The sequence below is a fragment of the Cibotium barometz genome, chromosome 1 (assembly GCF_041138505.1).
Source record: "Cibotium barometz isolate CiBa-2024 chromosome 1, ASM4113850v1, whole genome shotgun sequence".
Classification (NCBI taxonomy): domain Eukaryota; kingdom Viridiplantae; phylum Streptophyta; class Polypodiopsida; order Cyatheales; family Cibotiaceae; genus Cibotium; species Cibotium barometz.
The window spans coordinates 888,742-909,095 of record NC_141046.1 but is presented as its reverse complement, the minus strand read 5'-3'; the positions used below and the strand labels follow the sequence as shown (position 1 = coordinate 909,095).

Here is a 20,354-nt window from a genome sequence, read left to right as displayed (position 1 = left end):
TACTGTACAACTGTTGCACTGCTGATGATGAGCCAGTTTGTCACCATGCACTGAGTGTAGAGTGCATGTGACATTCTGGTCTGATGCGAATTTGATGGTATCCACTCTTCAGATCAATGCGACTGAAGTAAGCTGCTCCTTGTAACCGGTCCAATTTATCATCGATTCTTGGTATAGGAATTCTGTTCTTGATGGTAATCTTATTCAATGCCCTGTAATCAATGCACATCCACCAAGAACCATCTTTCTTTTGTACCAAAAGCACTGGTGAACAATAGGGCAAAGAGCTCGGTTGAATCAACCCTTTGTCCAACAGATCATGCACTTGGCTCATAATCTCTTCTTGGTGGGTTGCACGTACCCTATAAGGTGGCTTATTCGGTGGCGAACTCCCAGGAATCAAATCAATCACATGATTCTCAGGCCTAGCAAGCAGCAACTTCCTTGGCAAAGCTTCTGAAAACAATCTTGAAAACTTCTGAGAAAATCCGTTCTTTCCTTGTCCAACTTAGACAGGTTAGACTCTGTTGTGTCCTGTTTCTCTTTAACATACACTAAGTAAACAGAAAGATGTTTTTTCATTAAACGAGAAATGGCTGAAGCCGATACAACAGGGATAGATTCTCCTTTAAGCTTAACATCAAGAGTGTGTTCCTTATTCTTGTGAGAGAGTAATTTTCCTATTGAAAGTATCTACTACCGCTTGTAAGTCTACACACTGAGACGCAGTTTCCCAATGATCGGCGTAACCTCAACCGTATGTCCAGGACAAGCCAAAGTAGCCTCATGCAACACACCCATCTCCTCTGGTTTGATTTCCAACTTTGCTGCAAGCTCGGGGGTGATGAAGTTTGCACGAGCCCCAGGGTCGAAAAAGATCAAAACGTTCTGATCTTGAAGTCTTCCCCATGCTCTGCACAACTCTGAAGATGCGTCCCCTTGCTTCAACCCGATCAAGTCAGGTATCTGTCCAGCAGACGGCTTCTGTTTCTTTGCGTTAGGCTCTTCCTGTGAATCATCTGCGCCTTTAAGTGCTCTCTTCGGACACCTATAGTACCGATGTCCCTCTTCTCCACAAAAGAAACATTTGTTGGCAGCTATAAGTTCTTTCTTTTCTTCATTTGTTCTTTGGGGTAAGGGCTGAAATTTCCACTTCCTGGATTGCCCCTTCTCTCGTGGTTCAGTGTCTTTGGTCTTCTTTGTCTCTTTAGATGCTTTCTTTGAGAAGAGACGTTGATCCTTGAACCCTGACATCTGACCAGTATGATGGGGAGAAACAGTTAGGGTTAGAGTTCATTCATGGGAGACATACACAGAGAAGCACGGGAGAGAGAGAGAGAGAGAGTTGTGGGGATAAGTCAACTCATCAATAGCATGAGTGTGTGACTCCCCTATCACACATGTATATTGCACTAGTACACATAGTGCACTTAGCACATTAAAAGTACTAAGTGTACTATGTACTATAACTTATGGGCTTGTACACACTATAAGGGTGGGCATAACGCCTTTACCCCAACAACCTCCCACTTAAAGGCAAAGTGCCCTTAAGTAAAGGAAAAGAAAAATCAGCATGTACATGATAATATACAAGACCATATCAAGGCTGAAAATGGCCTCATCCAATGCCCATCAAGTGTCTGCAATGAGCAAACCGCTCCGGAGGCAAACTCTTCGTCAACAGATCAGCCGGGTTGTCATCCGTGTGAATCTTAACAAGCTGAATTTGCTTGTTCTCTATCACCTCTCTGATGAAGTGATACTTCACATCCACATGCTTCGTCTTTGCATGAAAAACAGGGTTCTTTGCCAACTAAATGGCACTCTGACTGTCACAATGCAACAATGGAATATCCCCTGTATAGCCCAAATCAACCACTAACCGAGATAGCCATAATGCCTCCTTGCAAGCCTCTGTGGCTGCAATATACTCGGCCTCTGTAGTAGATAAGGCAGTGCACTTCTGCATCCTGGATATCCATGACACAGCACCTCCTGTGAATGTAAATACATAACCGGTAGTAGACTTCCGGTTATCTGGATGACCGGCATAATCCGAATCCGTGTAACCATGCACTAATGCATCCTGTTTGCCAAAGCAAATGCACAAATCCTGTGTGCCCTTCAGGTATCTCATGACACCTTTCACTGCTTCCCAATGCTTCTTGCCAGGGTTGGCCATGTATCTAGAAACTACTCCCACTGCAAATGCAATGTCCGGCCTAGTAGCAACCATGGCATACATGAGACTGCCACAAGCTGAAGCATACGGAATCTTGGCCATATCAGCCCTGTCTCTATCTGACTGTGGGCTGTCCATAGCACTGAGTTTCACATATGGAGGCAAAGGAGTACTAGTCTTCTTCCCCCCGTCCATATTGAACCTCTGCAAGACTTTGCCAATGTATTCCTTCTGAGACAAATACAACACATGCTGATTTCTGTCCCGAAGTATCCGCATACCCAAGATGTGATTTGCATCACCCAAATCCTTCATATCAAAGGTTTCATGCAGCCTCTTCTTCAAAGCATCCATCTCTTTACGAGATTTCCCGGCAATCAACATATCATCAACATACAAAATGAGAATCAATAGACTGCCATCCAAAGCTTTCTTGGTGTACAAGCAGTGATCTATGTCACTTCTCCTGAATTTCTGAGATTTCATGAATGTATCAAATTTATGATACCATTCTCTTGGTGCCTGTTTGAGCCCATAAAGACTCTTTTTCAGCTTGCATACAAGCTTCTCCTTTCCACTCACTGCATAACCCTCTGGCTGCTGCATATATATCTCCTCATGGAGATCACCGTGAAGAAAAGCAGTCTTCACATCCATCTGAATCAAGTCCAGATCATCATGCACAACCAAAGCCAACACAGCTCTAAGTGTGGTCATTTTGACCACTGGAGAGAAGATCTCCTCAAAGTCCACACCATATTCCTGCTTGAAGCCCTTAGCCACTAACCTGGCTTTGTATCTTGGCTTAGCATCTGATGCAACTTTGAGCCTCTAAACCCACTTGCATGGCAAAACCTTCTTGCCTGCAGGCAAAGGCACCAACTTCCAAGTTCCATTTTTATGCAGAGAATCCATCTCTGACTTCATGGCACGCTCCCATAGAGCCTTGTCTGCCCTCTGTAAAGCCTCCTTATAACATGAGGGCTCCCCACAGTCAGTGAGCATCAAGTAGTCAACCCCTGGAACAAACCTGTCAGGGACTCTGGAGGGTCTTGTGGACCTCCGTACCCAATGACCATCATTTGCAGGTTGCTGTCCAGCCTGCATATCACCCATTGGTGGCTCCTGTTCCATGCCATAAGGCTGAAAAATCATGCCCGGTATCTCCTCCAACTGTGGTATATCCATAGGGATATCTTCTGCCATATCTGGCTGTCCATTTGGACCATTTTCAGCACCATTTAAGGGCTGGTTTTCCTGCTGTAATGGCTGATTTACAGCCCTTTGTTGTTGTCCATGATGTCCATCATCATCAAAGATGACTCTGCCAGGCTCCTGTTGCCTTGCAGGCTCCTTATACATGCATGTTTCATCAAAAATGACATCATTGCTGCGTATGATCTTTCTATTCATGGGATCCCAAAGTCTATATCCCATTTCACCTCTGTCACCATATCCTAGGAATATGCATTTGTGAGACTTAGGATCAAGTTTGGTGCGCATTTCCCTGCGTATGTGCACGTACGCAACGCAACCAAACACTCTCAAGTGCTTGTATGACGGAGGCTTCCCTGTCCATACTTCTTCTGGCACTTTCCCACCAAGCCTCGTGTTAGGTGACCTGTTTATAAGGTGAACGGCTGTCATAACAGCTTCAGCCCAAAAACCATGAGGTAATGCAGCATGTGACAACATAGAACGGACATTCTCCTGAATGGTCCTGTTCATCCTCTCTGCTGTCCCGTTTTGTGGAGGATCATAAGGAGTAGAGAGCTCCCTCTTGATGCCTTTAGCATCACAAAAGTCCTGAAACTGTTTGGACATATACTCTCCACCATTGTCGGAACGCAAAGCCTTCAGTGTTTTGTCAGTTTGATTCTCAACAAGAGCAACAAACTTCTGAAACACTGAGAATGTATCACTCTTCAAACGAAGAGGATAGACCCACACCTTGCGTGTGGCATCATCTATAAAAGACACAAAATATTTTGCCCCTCCCAAAGAAAGCTGAGGCATCTCACATACATCTGTATGCACAAGCTCTAACTGAGCATCTTTCTGTCCAAGAGCTTTCTTGTGGGGGCACTGTAGTTGCCTACCATATATACAATGCTCACAAAACTGAAAACTTGAAAACTTTAGAGAAGGCAAGTAACCCAAACGAGACAATTGCTCCATTCCCTTGACACTCATGTGTCCCAACCGGCTATGCCACATAGAGATTTCCGGCAGCTCGGTTGCATTTACATTAGCATGGTGACAAACACCTGCATGCATGAAATAAAGAGTGTCCACCTTAGAGCCTCTGGCAACAACCAGTGAGCCCTTACTAATTTTCCACTTTCCACTACCAAATGTGGTAACATAATCAGCATCATCAAGCTGTCCGGTAGAAAGCAGATTCTTCTTGATCTCAGGCACATGCCTGACATCATGGAGCATAAGCTGTGAGCCATCTGAAAATACAACCTCACATCACCTCTGCCAAGTATCTTGCATGCATGGTTATCACCCAAATAAACCACTCCTTCATTGCCAGCAGTATACCTGACAAACAAGTCTCTACAACCTGTGACATGAAAGGAGGCACCTGAATCAATGATCCATGAGTGCATACCATGACCACCTGTAAGAAGTGAATGGGCATCAAGTGAAGACGTAAATAGGACCTCATCCTCACTGCCACCTGCATGTGACACATTGATTTCTTCAATCTTGACTCCACTTTTGCCCTTTGGCTTTACATCTTTGGCTTCATCCTTCTCTTTGTCTTTGCCTTTTCCCTTTTCTTTTTGATCATTTTTCCATTTGTAGCATTGCTTTTTAATGTGTCCCTTCTTGCCACAATAATGGCATTCCAAATCCTTTTTGGAGCGAGACTTGCTCCTTCCCCTTTCTTGGCTTTTCCCCCTTTGCTGGGATCTCCCACGTGCATTCATTGCATTGGACTTTCCAACAGAGTTGTTTTTCCTGTTCATCTCTTCTTGAAGAAGAGCACCCTCAACATCTGCATATGACAGCATAGCATGCGAATTGCTAGTGGCTGTCCTGAATGTGTCCCAACTCTCTGGCAAAGTGCATAACAAAAAAGTGGCTTTGAACTCATCGTCCATTGCCAACTTTTGATTGATGACCTGGCTGACAATACCATTAAACTCATTTAGATGGGCTGTCATAGAAGCCCCTTCCTTCATCTGAAGACCTATGAGTTTCTTCAACCAATACACTTTGCTTGAGGCACTTTGTTGGGCATACAAGTCCTGCAATCTCTGCCACATTCCCCAAGCTGTCTTCTCTTCACGAATGCTGAAAAGTAATGAGTCTGACACAGACAACATGATAGTAGATCTTGCCAGCTCATCCATATCTTCCCACTCTTCAGTAGTAAGAGAAGCGGGCATCACACCCCTTTCTTTGATAGGCTTGTGCTGCTTTTTCTGAAGCAACACATTGTAGCACTGGGTTTGCCAAATATCATAATTTTGCGAGCCTTCAAGCTTCTTGATGTGAAGCAATGAAGAGCTCTCACCTGTGGTTGCCATAGCAATATGCAACCTTTAATGCCTGACTCCCTGCAAATGTGCAAACACTGCACCCAAGATGTGCAAACACTGCACCCAAAGCACACAAAGTGCTCACAAATGTTCTCCCAAGCTTTATCTCCCACTGCGGAAGCAAGAATGCAACTTTTCTCCCACTTTTTGTGATGAAAACACCAAAATCTGGTTGCTGCAGATTTTGGACAGCACCTTAAATGTGCTCTTTTGCCCTTCCAAAGTACTGTACAGCAGTACCAAGTGCTCACCAATGATGTACCAAACCTGTACCGGCAATTTCAGCAGCTGAAATTGAACCTTTTGGTCACTCAAAATAGTGTACAGCCATGCCAAAACATGCACAAAGCTGTGCCAAATCTGTACCAACAGGTACAGTAGCAATAAATGCTCTCTTGGCTGTCCAAATGAGTGAAAATCAGACTTTTACAGTCCTGTACACTGCATACAACAGTCCCGAACAGAAATTGGGCAAAAGCCCCTTGACTGCAAGCTGATTTTTGAGGATTCAAGGCATAAATGTCTTGCCTGCTGCTTTGTCAAGCTCAACAAGCATACAAACTTGAAAAGCCCCTTGATTTGAGATCAATTCCTGATCATACATGGTACATTGACGCACATGAAGGCATCCAGAGTGTTCACGATGCTTCCCCTTGGCCACATATACATCAAATACATGAAAGCCCCTTGATTTACAGGTACATTGAGTGCTTGTAAGGCATCAGCACATTATCCACAGCATCAAATGCGATTGCCTGCATGCAAATCAACCAAATCGGCACAAAAGCCCCTTGATTTGCATTGCAATCTGCTGCAATTTGCTGCAATTTTGCCCAAATGTGCGATTTTTCACATCATACAGCATGTATGAGTGCTTAATTGCACAATTACATCAAAAGCCCCAAATTTCGACATCCAATTTCTTGCAAATTGATCCTGATTTGACCAATTTCCTGCAAATTTATCCTGATTGTGACCAATGTCACCCAATTTTGCCAATTTTGCTCAAAAAATTGAGCAATTGGGCACCTGTACTTGCTCAATTTATTGAATTGACAAGGAAAATCCAAAATTGAAGCAAAATACCTCTGATTTCTGATTTCAGTTGCAATTTGCAGGCTAAATTTTTGTTGTTGCAGGAAAAGAGGGGGGTTATGATGATGCTGCTGCAGAAAAGGAGGATTCTGCTGCTGCTGCTGCTGTGCTGTACGGCGGCGCCTGGCTGTTGCTGCACGTTGATTTGCAGGCGCTGGCTACGCCTAGTGCTGTTGCTGCTGCTGCTGCTGTGGGCGCTGCTGCTCTGGCTGTGCTGGCTGCATGGCAGCCCAGTTGGGCAGCAGCCAGGGTAACGCTGGCTGCCTGGGCAGCACTACGATTCAGAAACGGCACGAGAGTGTGTACGCTGCTTGTCGACTACTCGGGTGCCTTCGTCACCTAGCGCCTACACGATTGGAGTCGCTTACGTAGCCAGCTGAATCGCCTAGCGCCTTCGCTCGCCTAGTGCCTGTTCGCCAACGCTCTGGTTCGCACGCTTATGAGCGCCACCCGCAGTTGACTTCGCCTGTGTTCGCCTCTTTTGCTACCTTCGTCACCTAGCGCCTTCGCTCGCTAACCAGCGGTCGACTAAAGCCTTCGCCCCACGTGTGATTCACCGCTCAGCCGACGACTATGCCCAGCAGCCTTCGCTTCTACTCCAGTTGGCCAGGCGTCTAGCGTTCAACGCTCAGCCAGACAGCACACGCCTACTCCTTGCACTTCTACTCCAGGCTATCGGCTCTGCCTGCAAGCGCACATCTGCTCTGTGATTTTCTCACGCCCAAGTCCAGCGCTGAGCATACCAATGCTCACATGTACAGGATATCGGCCTTCAGCCATGTTTGCTTGGACACACACCCGCAAGCTACTTGCCTGCGCCAGACGAGGCTCTGATACCAGTTGATGGGGAGAAACAGTTAGGGTTAGAGTTCATTCATGGGAGACATACACAGAGAAGCACGGGAGAGAGAGAGAGAGAGAGTTGTGGGGATAAGTCAACTCATCAATAGCATGAGTGTGTGACTCCCCTATCACACATGTATATTGCACTAGTACACATAGTGCACTTAGTACATTAAAAGTACTAAGTGTACTATGTACTATAACTTATGGGCTTGTACACACTATAAGGGTGGGCATAACGCCTTTACCCCAACACAGTAAGCATGGCATATCCAGTCTGAGCATTCTATCATCTGAGTCATTTTGGTGACCTTTGTTTTAATGCAATAGTCACGAAGCTCCTTGGGTAACCCACAGCAATACGTCTCTACCTGCTCAACCAGTGACACTGGCCTAAAGGATGTGACCGGCAGCAGAGCATCCCAAAATTTCTTGTTATACTCTTCCAGATTGCTACAGATTTGCTTGAACTCCACCCAAGTGCTTGGTGCTATGCCCTGATAAAGAAGAGTCGACCACCATTGAAGAGCATTTCCCTTTAGGAAAGAAGCTGCCTTCCGTACCTTAGATGCCTCTGTGAAGTTACCACCAGAGAATGCAGCATCAAACTGCTGAATGAAGGTGAGAGCCTTCAAACGTTCCTTTGCACCACTGAAAGTATCAAACTTCACTGCAGCACCACCCTCTTTATAATCTTTTGGCTTCTCGCCCGGAACAAGATTATCATAGGGATATGGTTTGAGAAAAGAATTGCCTACAGCATTAGACCCCATGCTTATCATACCACTTTCCAGACCAAGCATACCAAAAGCACTTCCACTACCACCACCGTAAGTTCCATACATACCTCTTGGCATTCCTCCATACATACCTGGCTGCATACCATAGCTCCCAGGCATGCCCATGTTGGGTACACCCGTCATGGAGTGAAAGACAGAGCCTCTGCCAAAGTAACCAGGATGAGAAGTATTAGCAGGGTTTCCATAGGTAGGTGGGGAAAAAGAAGAAGAATCAGGGTATGGCTGAAAATTTGGGTAGATGGGAGCCGAATGTTGAGGTCTAGCTTTCTTCTCAGACCCCTGCTTCCGTGGTTTAGAATCAACTTTGAAGTTTTGTGGAAAACGTGAGTCCTTCGCGAGTTCCATTAATCCCTCCATCAAGCTTTACATCTTTGCTTCATAGGTGGCATCATCATCGTCAAATTCTGGCATATCGGGAGGTATTCCTTGCTCGCTTTCCTCGTCTTCTTCGTAGTAGTCGTCCTCTTCTGAAGACAATTCCTTCATCTCCGCACTAGTTCTAGCCATAGTATTAAGTGTGTCGACCACGGGCTTGCCCTCTTGAAAAAGTTGACGATGGATCCCGGCTATGGAACCTTGAAAACGGCCTTCACAGACTTGACGGGCGGTGAGCACAGCTTAATCACACTTAAAACTCTTAATGAACTAGAATAATAAACTTTGCAAGAGAAAAAGAAAAAGAGATGGAGCTAGAGGGCTCCTGCACAAGAGTCCAATAGGCCCCAAAGCGTGGCACCCCCGTAGGTATTTATTTCTCTCTTGAAGTCAGCGTAGCCTTTGTAAAACTTCCAGGAAGAGAACTCCTTGTTTAACGCAAAGGGAGACTCTTCGAAGCTTTCACCCAATTTTTCACGTGGGTTACAATGGGCCTTGGTCCCCTTTTTATCCAATTTCTGGCTAAAAAGACTAGCTTTTTTTTTATGAAATCTCATTGGACACTTTTATTTTATAGAAAAGCGCACACACGGGAGAATTTTCACGCTGCTTTTCTCTTTCTGCGTTTTGGGCGCTGCTCTCTCTCTGCGTTTAGGTTTCAGCGCTGCTCTCTCTCTCTCTCTCTCTCTCTCTCTCCTTTTCTGCTGTAGCCTAGCGCCCCTGCCACGTCATCTGGACAGGCTGCCTGGCCTGTTGGGCTGCGCTGCAGGGCTGCCCTTGCTGTTGCATCATCAAGCTGCTCTCTAACTGCTGCCCTTGGCCACCCCAATGCTGCCCCGCCAGGCTGCCCCTTAACTGCTTCTCATGTAGTCCTTTGGGTTGCCCTTGGGCTGCCCTTGACTGCCCAACAAAAGAGAGAGATGGTCTCAGCTGCACCTGCAAAACAGTAAGAAAAACATACCAAAAATACATACATACACATACACACATGTACACACACACACCAAGCATGTATTTGCACCCACACGTGTATAAACTTACACATGCACATACAGACTAAAACATGATCAGTGAATGTTAAACATGCTTAAAACATAATCACAGTGCTTAAGAAAAGAGGTAAAATACTCAGTCTTGTAATAGTGCTAGACGTAAGTTCCCTGCCAGCTAGGTGCCATGTCCACATACTACGGAGCTTGTCCATAGGTCCAAAGCTTGTCGAGAGGTCCACGGTGCGGAGAATCCCTAAATTATGACAATATGCAAAAGTTTTCACGAGCTGAGAATTAGTACATACAATTCCAAACATTATTTGGGTTTAAAATTATTCGTGCCATTTGTGCCCCAACAAATTTCATTAGCTTGAATCATCGATCATTGTGTTCCCAAATGACAGTTTGGTAGTGATTGAGTCTTTTGCTAAGCACAACGAAGCATTTACAATGGGGGGTTATTTCCACGTTATGGTCTCTTTGCAATGATCACATTGTAGGCTGCCTTTTTTTCCCCACCTTAGTCTTGTGGCATGGAGGCGTCCCAAGGTGCCAAGGGGGCATGTTTGGCCTCTATTACGGCTTCGGGGTGTCACTGATAAAAAAAATGTATGATATCACTTGAGTGATCAGGAGGCCATTCATAAATTAGGTCTACTTAGAGGCTTCGCATCTACAGGAGGTGCATCTTTATCAACTACCAAGATGGATCTTTACTTCCGCCAAGTTGCACATGCCATGAACAAAACTCTCTTGGCTCATATCTAGTCTTCTTTTATTTTGGACTAGCAAAGTCATCTTGCACACCAAGGGAGAGACATTGGCAACCCCCGTTGGTGCGTTTGCTAGTGGACCTCATCTTAGAATGAACAACTGGGAACCAAACTGCAAAGAGATGTTGGTAATTAGGTACTGACAAGGGCCGAAGGATGTGCAAGAAGCAACCACAAGGGGGTTTGTAGGAGATATTAATAGTGGAAATATATGTAGGTGTTAAGGGTTAACAAGTGCTGGACACACTAGAGTTTTTGATGCACTTATGGTTGGTTTATAACCTTAGACTCACTTACACATTTATAGGGACACTTGGCACTTTATGATTTGACCCCATTTGGGCCTATGTACTTAGTAAGTTCTTTACTTTCGCTAAGGTATCTCTCACGACCTCTACGTGAGTGATTTCCACTGCCAACTTCTGAGTGTATGCAAGTTGACTGTTGTGTTCTTTTTCTGTGTCATGTGCATGATCAATGCCATGGACAATCCTCAGGTGCTGGTTCAGAAGAGGCAACCAGATAAAGACTATGAACCAGATTTTGGAGCATCAAGTGCTGATTCGGCCAGAGGGGACCAGGATGACAAGGCAGGCTGCAAGAGGGGACTGTCGGCTGCAAAAGAAGGCTGTCGGCTGGACCAGACTGAGGCGGCTGCAGAGGCGCATCACCTTTAAGGGATATTAATGCCAGTCGGCTGGCCGACCAGCAGTCGGCCAGCTCATCTATTGGTTCAAGAGCCTATAAATAGGCGAGGATGCTCATAGTTCTAGCCATTCAATCCTCTAGGGATTTGGGTCATTAGGAGTCCCATAGGGGGACAGAATTTTGGGTGTTATCACCTTTTCTTCAAGGCAGCCTAGGGCTGTAGACAAGTACCTTTTTGTACTATAGTAATATACTGAATTTCCAGCATATCTCTCTCTCTACTCTCTCTCTATATCTGCGTTTTGCATCAGCATGTTGCCAGTAGTGTTCAGGGCTGAAAGAAGACTCCCAGAGCTTCCGCGTGTTACATTCTGTGTCTACAAGCTTTCCATTTTTCTCTTGGCTTATTGCCTTGCACCAACATTTGGTATTAGAGTTGGTTCAAGTTGTTGTAAAGCTTTCTTTTGCTTTTGACCAGGCACAAAAGTTAGCATCACGAGGTGGTGGTGCTGAGCTGTGCACTCGCTAGTGGCTGGTGCCCAGCTTAAAAGAATGTGAATTGCCAAGGTTATAAAGTCTTAGAGAAATAAAGAAAGATTTAAATGAATACTTACCACGAGTGGGAAGCGTAACTGGGATCCTTGTGTGGGTTCCACGTCGTAGCCACACTACGGGTGACACGAGGCTTGGCCTCCGATAAGTGGTTTGAGTCCTGGCCTCAGTACGGGCGACACGCAGCTCCGTGGCCCCCCCTCGTACCTTGGCACGAAATAGGGGAAGACCACTTCGGCGGCCTATTTTATTTTATGAAATAGGCCTACCTAGGGTGGCACAAACTTCATGTAATAGACCTATGACATCCCCCTGGGCTTCTAAACAATTGACCTCAATTGAAAAGCCTCCAAATATGCCTGAAGAAGCTATGGGTATTCTTTGAAGTAGTCTTCATTAACCCATTTTGTGTTGATAGGCAAATAGTTCTTGAACTTCACAAGGTATCGCTTGGAAAGCTTACCACCAAGTAGCTTTCTCTCCTTGTGAAACACCATCTGCCCAGGTTGTAGACTTCCTCTAGCTCATCAACCTCTGCATCAAATCTTGGATGGTATCATTCAAGCACAAGCACATTCACGAAATCTCGAATGTTGTCAAGCAAACCAGTCCGATACTTTCTTAACTTAGTGTTGCATGCGTGGAAGCCTTGCTGTACTGATCCACAGTCCCAAGCTTGATTAAGAACAAGATGCTGATTCATACATGATTAAGGCAGTGGAGATAGAAGAGAGAGAGAGAGAGATTGGTGTCAGGGTTTTCTTTGTATTATACGGTACAAAAAGGTGGCTGAATGTATGTACATGACGGAGGCCCTTGGTCAGCCCCAAAGGTGTTGACCTGTGGCCCTACATGTGCTCTATTGAGAATGATGGACTGATGAAATGACTCAATGCTTTGCTGAAAATGAGGACTTTTGCTTATATAGTATGCTGAGGTACAGGTCAGCCAGCACCAGTAGCTGTCGGCTGTTTGTTGGACAAATATTAATGATATTGTACTTTAAATGCTGCGCTTTGCTCTGTATGCTGCCCAACACTTGCCGGCCATTGCTTGCTGCTGCTGACAGGCTGTCTAGGTCCCCCATGGGCTGCCGACAGCAGATTGAGTGCCCGTGATGACTGCCGACAGGGTTCCCAACCCTCTTCTTGATGATTATGATGATGATGGTGATGCTGCTGATGATGATGATGTTGATGCTAATGACCTAAATGCTTGGATGCATCAGTGGTGTTCTTGTCCCCTCCATTTGTGAAGAAGCTGGTGATAGTCGCGTGTCAGGAAAGGGGTGGCACCTTAGGCTTGGGGTCTTTGGAGAGGATCCTCTGGTGGCTGCACATCTCAAGTAGAAACATACCAAGGCATCTGTGGTCTAGGAAGTCCATAATCCTGGAGGGTGGACCAAAGCTCTCTGAAGAGGCAGTGGAATCTCCCCCGAATCTCATAGTATATTGGGCATCAGCAGATATAGTGCTCCTCTGTCTCCGTCTCTCTGTGGCATAATCTGCAAATCCTGTGCTCTCTCTTCACTCTTGTGGCTGTCCCAGTCTCTATGTGTAGGCGATGGGATGAGACTATGGCAATCCTCATGGCATGTGACATGTGGACGTCCATGTAGGTAGCTCCAAGCAGGAAGCCATCTTTGGTGAGTCGGAGGAGACGGTCTCGGCAGAAGGCCATCTTCAAGCCAAGCTCAGCTGCAGGTGTCACCCAAGTGTCCCGAATATGCTATCTGAAGAGGTCCAACCGGGTGAGCCGGTTGATCTTTCCTTGTGTGATCTGTAGGAGAGGGGAGGCAAGGTCATATTGTTGTGGTGGGAGGTGGTCCATCGCAGAGAAATAAAAAAAGAAAGAAAGTTATATTAAAGGTCTACAAAAGGCCGAATTGGCCTATGAGACCGAAGTCTTACAATGTTTCCATGGTAAATCTCATTGTAGTTAGTACAAAAATGAAGTGAAATGAATGCAAAAGGGTAACAGCTGGGTACACAATGATAGAGCTAAGTGATAGATGAGGTAACGTGCAGAGCTCCTTAGGGTGCACCTCTCTGTGGTAGTCGTCCATGTAAAACATCGGCCATGGGCAATCAAAAGCAGCTGTCAAGAGGTCGCCTAGGTCCACCGAGTTGGATAGCTGAGTGGAAGTAGTCTGGTGCTGCTGTAGGATGTGATCTGTAGACTAGATGTCTGCTGTGGGGGTGGGGGGGCGCTTGGCGTGCTGTAGTATTGCTGCTCGCTCCCGTGTGACTCTTGTGGTCTGTCTCAATGTGATGGCTCTGGCGGGTGCATTCACCCATGATGGTCCTTTAGATACTATATTGGAGATTGCCAATGAGGTGATAACTGAAGTGGTAAAGGTGTTTCTCTAGGACCAGGAGGTCCTAGGTTCAAAACCCCACAAGGTGCTTCCTCGGCGGCATCGCCTATGGGCGGCAAAAATTGATAATTATGGGAGGATCTTGGGCCTAAGGCCAGTTGAAAAGGTACTGTATTGGAGATTATTCCTGTTTATTGCCGTGTGTCAAGCTTATTTATGTAATTGAATATAAACTTATGGTGATGTGGAGTGACTAAATAACCTTTTTGAACTGTTTTATGTGCTGATACTATCAAGGTTAAGAAACCACTGCAAAATCTGAATTGGTGCTTTGGCAACAGGTACGACCAAAGTTTTCTGGTCCTCAAGCATGCCAAACAAGTAAAGCAAGGCATGGTCACAAAGTCATCCATCATGCTAGGATTAGGAGAATCTGATGAGGAGATAAAGCAAACGATGGAAGACTTACAGGCGAATGGGGTGGATATTTTGACACTCGGACAATACTTACAGGTACCTTACTGGAAAAAGACTTGAGTAGTTTGAATAAAACTCATTTGGCTTAAGAGGGTTTTTTTGTTTTTCCAGCCGACACCTTTGCATTTGACGGTGAAAGAGTATGTGACGCCAGAGAAATTCCAGTTTTGGAAAGAGTATGGTGAATCCATTGGGTTCAGATATGTAGCCAGTGGTCCACTGGTGAGTACTACTGAAGGCCTTTGAAGAGAGTTTTAGGGTCTTTACAGATAGATCCCCTGCCCATTGAATGGGCAACGGTTGCAGGGGAGATCCCCTGGCCATGAGGGCCGGGTAGCTGCGATCTCCCCTTTTCATGGGTGGGGGTTATGTCTGTAAAGAACCTTAGTTTCAATGTCAATTAGGAGTGATCTTACAATTATTTGAACTCTCGGTTGATGTTGTTATGGTATAAACTCCCTTTTGGTGGTGGTCTGTATGTGCGCATTTACGATGTGCTAATCAACTTGCTGCATTGGCAGGTTCGTTCTTCTTATAGAGCTGGAGAGTTTTACATTGAAAGCATGATACGCAAACAGAGGTTGGCTGATGGCTAAATAACTGCCTACCTTTTTTGTTGCTGGTTTGGTAAAATCATACTCTTGCGGACTGAGTCTGCAAGGTTTTTTCCAATCAACTAATATGCCCCGCAAACAACGGCCTCCTGCCACCACCTCCAAACAAAACCGCATAAGGTGCATTAATCCTTAGTGTTTGTATCATAAAATCTGTCCCCTCTATTTTCCAAACCCCTATTAGGGTTAAAAGTGATGGTGAGACAAATGCACACTGAAGGGATGAAGGTGAGATATTTTAGTGGATTTAATGTTTAGACCGTACTCAGTATTGGATATTTCTAATGGGAGCTGATCATATGGATGTGGTGTGGATAGGTTGAATTGTAGAATGCCGATTTTAAGCATGGCTGTTGATAACGTGGGCACCTACCAAGTTGGGCAGCCTCAAGAAATTTGTGGGAAGTGATGTAAAAAGATGTGCTTGTTCAGAGCAGCCCATTTTGCATGATGCCCAAATGACCTTGGTCTTCGTCTTTCTCATAAACCTCCTCCAGATGACAAAAGTGAGACATCCCATAGCGTGTTACCAGCCCTCTTAGCCCCAATGACTAGTCAGCCTCTCTGCTCCTCTACATTGCCTCATAACAAGAAGTGAAAAATAAAAACAAGTGACATTCACGAGGCCTAGCCGAAAAATGGAGTACCCGAGAGAGAGAGAGAGAGAGAGAGAGAGAGAGAGAGCTGTATTAACATCTACTAGAGGCCGAACTCGACCTATGAGACAAATCAATGTACAACTGTCAGTGTCTTCTGGATGTCCAGAAAAAAAAAGGACAAAATGAACATGAAATAAAGTATGAAAGTACTGAGCTAGTAGGGGGGTGTGATGGATGGAGCACTACTGCTAGAGGCTCAGTATGCCACCTATATGCGTAGGGTATACAAGAATGCAATGCAGATCTGTCTAGCTCCAACCAGTACCAAGTCTCTAAAGCACTACATTTTCAAGTGTTGGGTCTATTATAAGATCCACAGTAGGTTCTATTTGCCTCTTTTGTGGTTGGCCTACACATGATCAGCCTTGCATAGACCTTTCTTCTAGATATTAAAGAAATATAGGGATATGATATTAAGGGCTAGAGAGATTACTAGGTAGTCACGAAGTTCGCATAATTGTGTAGAGAGGGGTAAGGAGCCTTTTGCTTTGAGTAATGGACAAGTACCATGATCCCATGATAATATATGGGTGCACGCTTTGGGGAAGTTTTTGATTGCAGTGGCTTCACATCCAACTCATCGGTGTTAGGGAAGATGTTGATATTAGAGTGTGAGAATAAATGCGTGATGCCTACACTAGACACCCTTAGACAGCTCACAAAGAGCTAGCCACGTTCTTCCGGAGGTTAAAGATAATAGCCTATTTGTGACCTAGGTATTCTTGTTGTATGAAGTTATTGTCGAGGTGGAGAAATGTGTGCTACATGGCTATTTATAGGTCCTCTTACAAAGTCATATTTGTTTTATTATGGCAATTATATATCTAATTGTATTGGCATGCATTACAAAGCAATTAGATGGTTTTACCTTTTTACCTTGCTAGGTATGTCTAAGCAATAGTTCGTATTTTTTCGCTTCCAAAGTCTTCATAAAATTAGCTAGTACTTGGTAATATTATTGATCATACTCTCTCTCTCTCTCTCTCTCTCTCTCTCTTATGATTAGCTTTGATACTAATGTTATATGTTCTTGGAAGTGTGCTTAACGATGATTAATTAGTGCTAACCAAAATGTTGACTCTAGAGATCATTGGAGTCTTGAGAGAGTAGAGAGGAGAAGTGAGGGATGCTTCACCTAACCTACTTATACTCATTATTGTATTGATGAGTAATTATGATGCCTAGTTCATTATTGGGAAGGGAGTTGAGTCCTTGTATCGATAGGGTGAGTTGGCTTCTTGCTTCAAAAGAGTGGAAGGTGATGTATTAGGGCTACTATGGGTGGCTTGACTACTTGTTTTACAAGATTGGAAATGTGATGTGTTAGCACTACCATTTGTTGGTTCAAGACATGTTTGCTTGCCCAAGACATTTGACTTTGAATGATGAAGAATGTCCCAAAGCTCTCTTTTTATATGCTTTAGAAGTTTCATAAATTTCCTCAAATGTGTCCTATCCACCATGGGCACTTTTGGATGTTGATTGGATCGTGAAACTTGCCTCACTCCGTTGTCACACTGAAATGCTCTTTTACCAATGGGGTGAAGGGAGAGTTCTCAATGCCTAGATGGTGGCGAGAAGAGATGGTCCTTTGTGATGGTTCTCTCTCACAAAATGTGGGAAAAGAGTAGCTAATATAGGAGGGAAACTTACAATCACACCTATCTAAACAAGCATCCATTAAGTAAGTAAGAACATAATAGCATGGAAGCAAGCAAGAAGAGGGAAGAAGGAGAGCTCACAAGAAAACTATTGCAAGGCAATGATTGTGTATTGCTTATTACATATATAATATATAAGTGACTAGTTTTTACACTATGGTGGCTAAACTAGAAAATGCTCTTGTCTCTATTACTAGTCTTAAGAAACTATGTACTCTTAAGCTTGTAGACTTTTTCCTATTTGACATTAAGCTCACGGTAAGGTTGCTTTACATGCTTCAATGCTATCTTACAAAAGATAAGTGTCCTAAGTGTTCGTTCGTGCGAATATGATGGTAAAGTGTGTTATGATAGGTCGGACGTGCGAAACTATGTTAACCTACGGAGTGGTTAATATAGTCCCTTCCTAATGATGATTGCATCCTTGTGTCACCCAAGTCGGTGGTGAAGCTTGTTGTCGAGAAGTGGATGGTCCAAGATGTGCCATGGAGTTGGTGGTTGAGGTTGAGTGGTATAATTCGGGATTGATCTATAGCCATATACATGATAAGGTGATAGGAAGCTTTGGGTAGTCTTGATGGTAGGTAGCTTGTTGAGGCGGCATGGAAAGTGAGAGTCGATATAGAGGTGCTTCATGTCGGCGGGCCTCTGTTAGTTGTAGAAGTGATGAGGAGTCTTCAACTTGAGGTAGTGATGAGTAGAAGTGGTCCGCACCTTATTAGTGATGAAATGAGTGATAGAATGATTAGCATCGATAGATAGAGGTCTAGTATAGCTTGACACAACAGGGTATAATGTCTGGATCGCATAGCTTGATGTCTAAACATTGAACTTTTTTTGGACAATTATATTAGCTATGGCAAGGTTTTGTTGGTGGTGAATTGGAGTCAAAGTAGAGGATATAGGCATGAAAGCTCGAGGGAGGGACCTACAAGGTCGAGGGTTCTCCAGGCGATGTGTCATACTATGGGCTAGACTTGCATCCACCATGTTTTTCCCAATTTAGAGATGTATGTAGAGGGTTGGCGTTGCCAAGTTTAGTTGCAAGTGCATGTGTTTATGTGTGATGTGAGATGCGAGAAGTGAAAAAAATTGTGATGCTCATAGTAAAATATGTAGGTGACATGCATGTACAATGGACGGAAGTGTGGCTACACTTCTCCAACACAAGGACTGCTCCAACACAACTGCTTTCTTCGATTCTTTTTGCTGCTTCCTTTGACATTTACTTGACATCCCTTTCCTTGGGGAGTTAATATCAGTAGCTTGGTAATGGATTTATGCATGGTGTCCACAATTGTAGGGGAGTTGTGCGGCCTCTCTGTGGCTCGAGTGGACTTGGCGGAATGGTTGAGCGTGTGGGATGGAGGCAGGGTGGATTGACTAGGTACGGTGGTGCAAGAGGAGGCACAGAAGGGTCTTGTTGATTGTAGGAAGGTCCAAGCGATGGATCGTACCATGGGCTTGGCTTGTGCGTACCATGGTCCTTATATAAAGAGATATACTTGGAGGGTTATTGACAATGAGGCTCACTACAGGTTCATATATGAATAGTGCCTATGTTTTTATTATATATAGAGCTTGGGATATTGTAGGTGGCATGCATGGGCAGTGGGCAAAAGGTGGGTCCATGTAGAAGCTTCTTTCAGTGAAAACTTTAACATCGCTTTCTTCGACACTTATTTGTCTGCTTTCTTTGGCTCTTACTTGTTTGCTTTCTTTGACTCTTACATATTATTTGAGATAGGGAATTGGTGTTGGATATGTAATGAGGTTGCTCGATAAGGTGGGTGTGACTGAGATTGGGTTGTCAATAATCTATGATAATGGAAGAATTTTAGGACACCTAGGCTAGCGGGAATCTGTGAACGATGGGTCGCTTGTTGGACATGGCCGAATGGATTCGAGTCGCTTCATGAGCCTCTTTTGGAAGTGTTAGTATGTGGCGTGCTTGCTTACAGCATGGCGATGTTGGTAGGAAGAATGGAAGCGTTACACAGAACTTCCACAAGTGGAGGTGAAATTTTGGCTTATCGAGCAATGCCGTATGCAACATTTCTTTGACCTTTTGGGAAGCTCTACCTTGCTTGATTAGCACAGATGTAGGCAAGGTTTATGCTCGGGAGGGAGATGCTTGATGGAGTCACTACTTTGTGTGGGTATCACCATTTGGGTGCATGGATTCTATGGCTCCATAGATCATGATTGGGATGGTCCCTTGATTGAGCAAGATGGAGGATTCTTTGGTGGCATTTTTTTCCCATGGTAGCAACCTTATAGAGTCTCACCATGCATAGAGGGAAGGCAAGTAGCCCTTGTGAGTGTGTGGATGCCTAAACGGTGAGCCATGGAAGGGAAGAGGGCTAGATTGAGCAAGAACAAGACTCAATGAGGAATTCAAGACAATAGGATGAAAGGCATCAATACAGAGTGTTGGCATGGAGCATGGATGCTATGTGTAAGAATGGGATCCGATGTTGGAGTGCCTTGATAAGGTGCGGTGGAGATCGTGGATGTGGTCAGTAAAAGCAATGATGAATTCCAGATGGACCACAAAGTAGGAAGGACTGCGCGGGTCGAAGTTTCTAAGTGTGTGGCGAACAGATGTGAGTGAAAAGGCTTAACTATGAAAAGAGAGAGGGTACATATACACACATACCCAATTCTCTCACATTTTTTATGTCAAACTGCTCAATGACACCTTCACGTTAGCTATATTATTTCCACAGTCACTTGTGACTATTAAGTCATACACATAAATCATAATCACCACCAAACCATTATGTGACTTCTTCACACGAGACCCAATATG

The 20,354-nt window shown here is 44.6% G+C and overlaps 1 protein-coding gene across 1 annotated transcript in view; it reads left to right on the top strand.

The window, feature by feature from the left end:
- Window positions 1–15,493, top strand: part of LOC147641497 (lipoyl synthase, chloroplastic-like) — a 28,013-nt gene extending 12,520 nt beyond the window's left edge. The window contains exons 5-7 of the mRNA XM_086783199.1: window positions 14,473–14,644; window positions 14,720–14,830; window positions 15,130–15,493. Coding sequence (XP_086639325.1) covers window positions 14,473–14,644; window positions 14,720–14,830; window positions 15,130–15,204 — 358 coding nt within the window. The 3' untranslated portion in view covers window positions 15,205–15,493. The remainder of the gene's footprint in view (window positions 1–14,472; window positions 14,645–14,719; window positions 14,831–15,129) is intronic.
- Window positions 15,494–20,354: the final 4,861 nt, after the last annotated feature.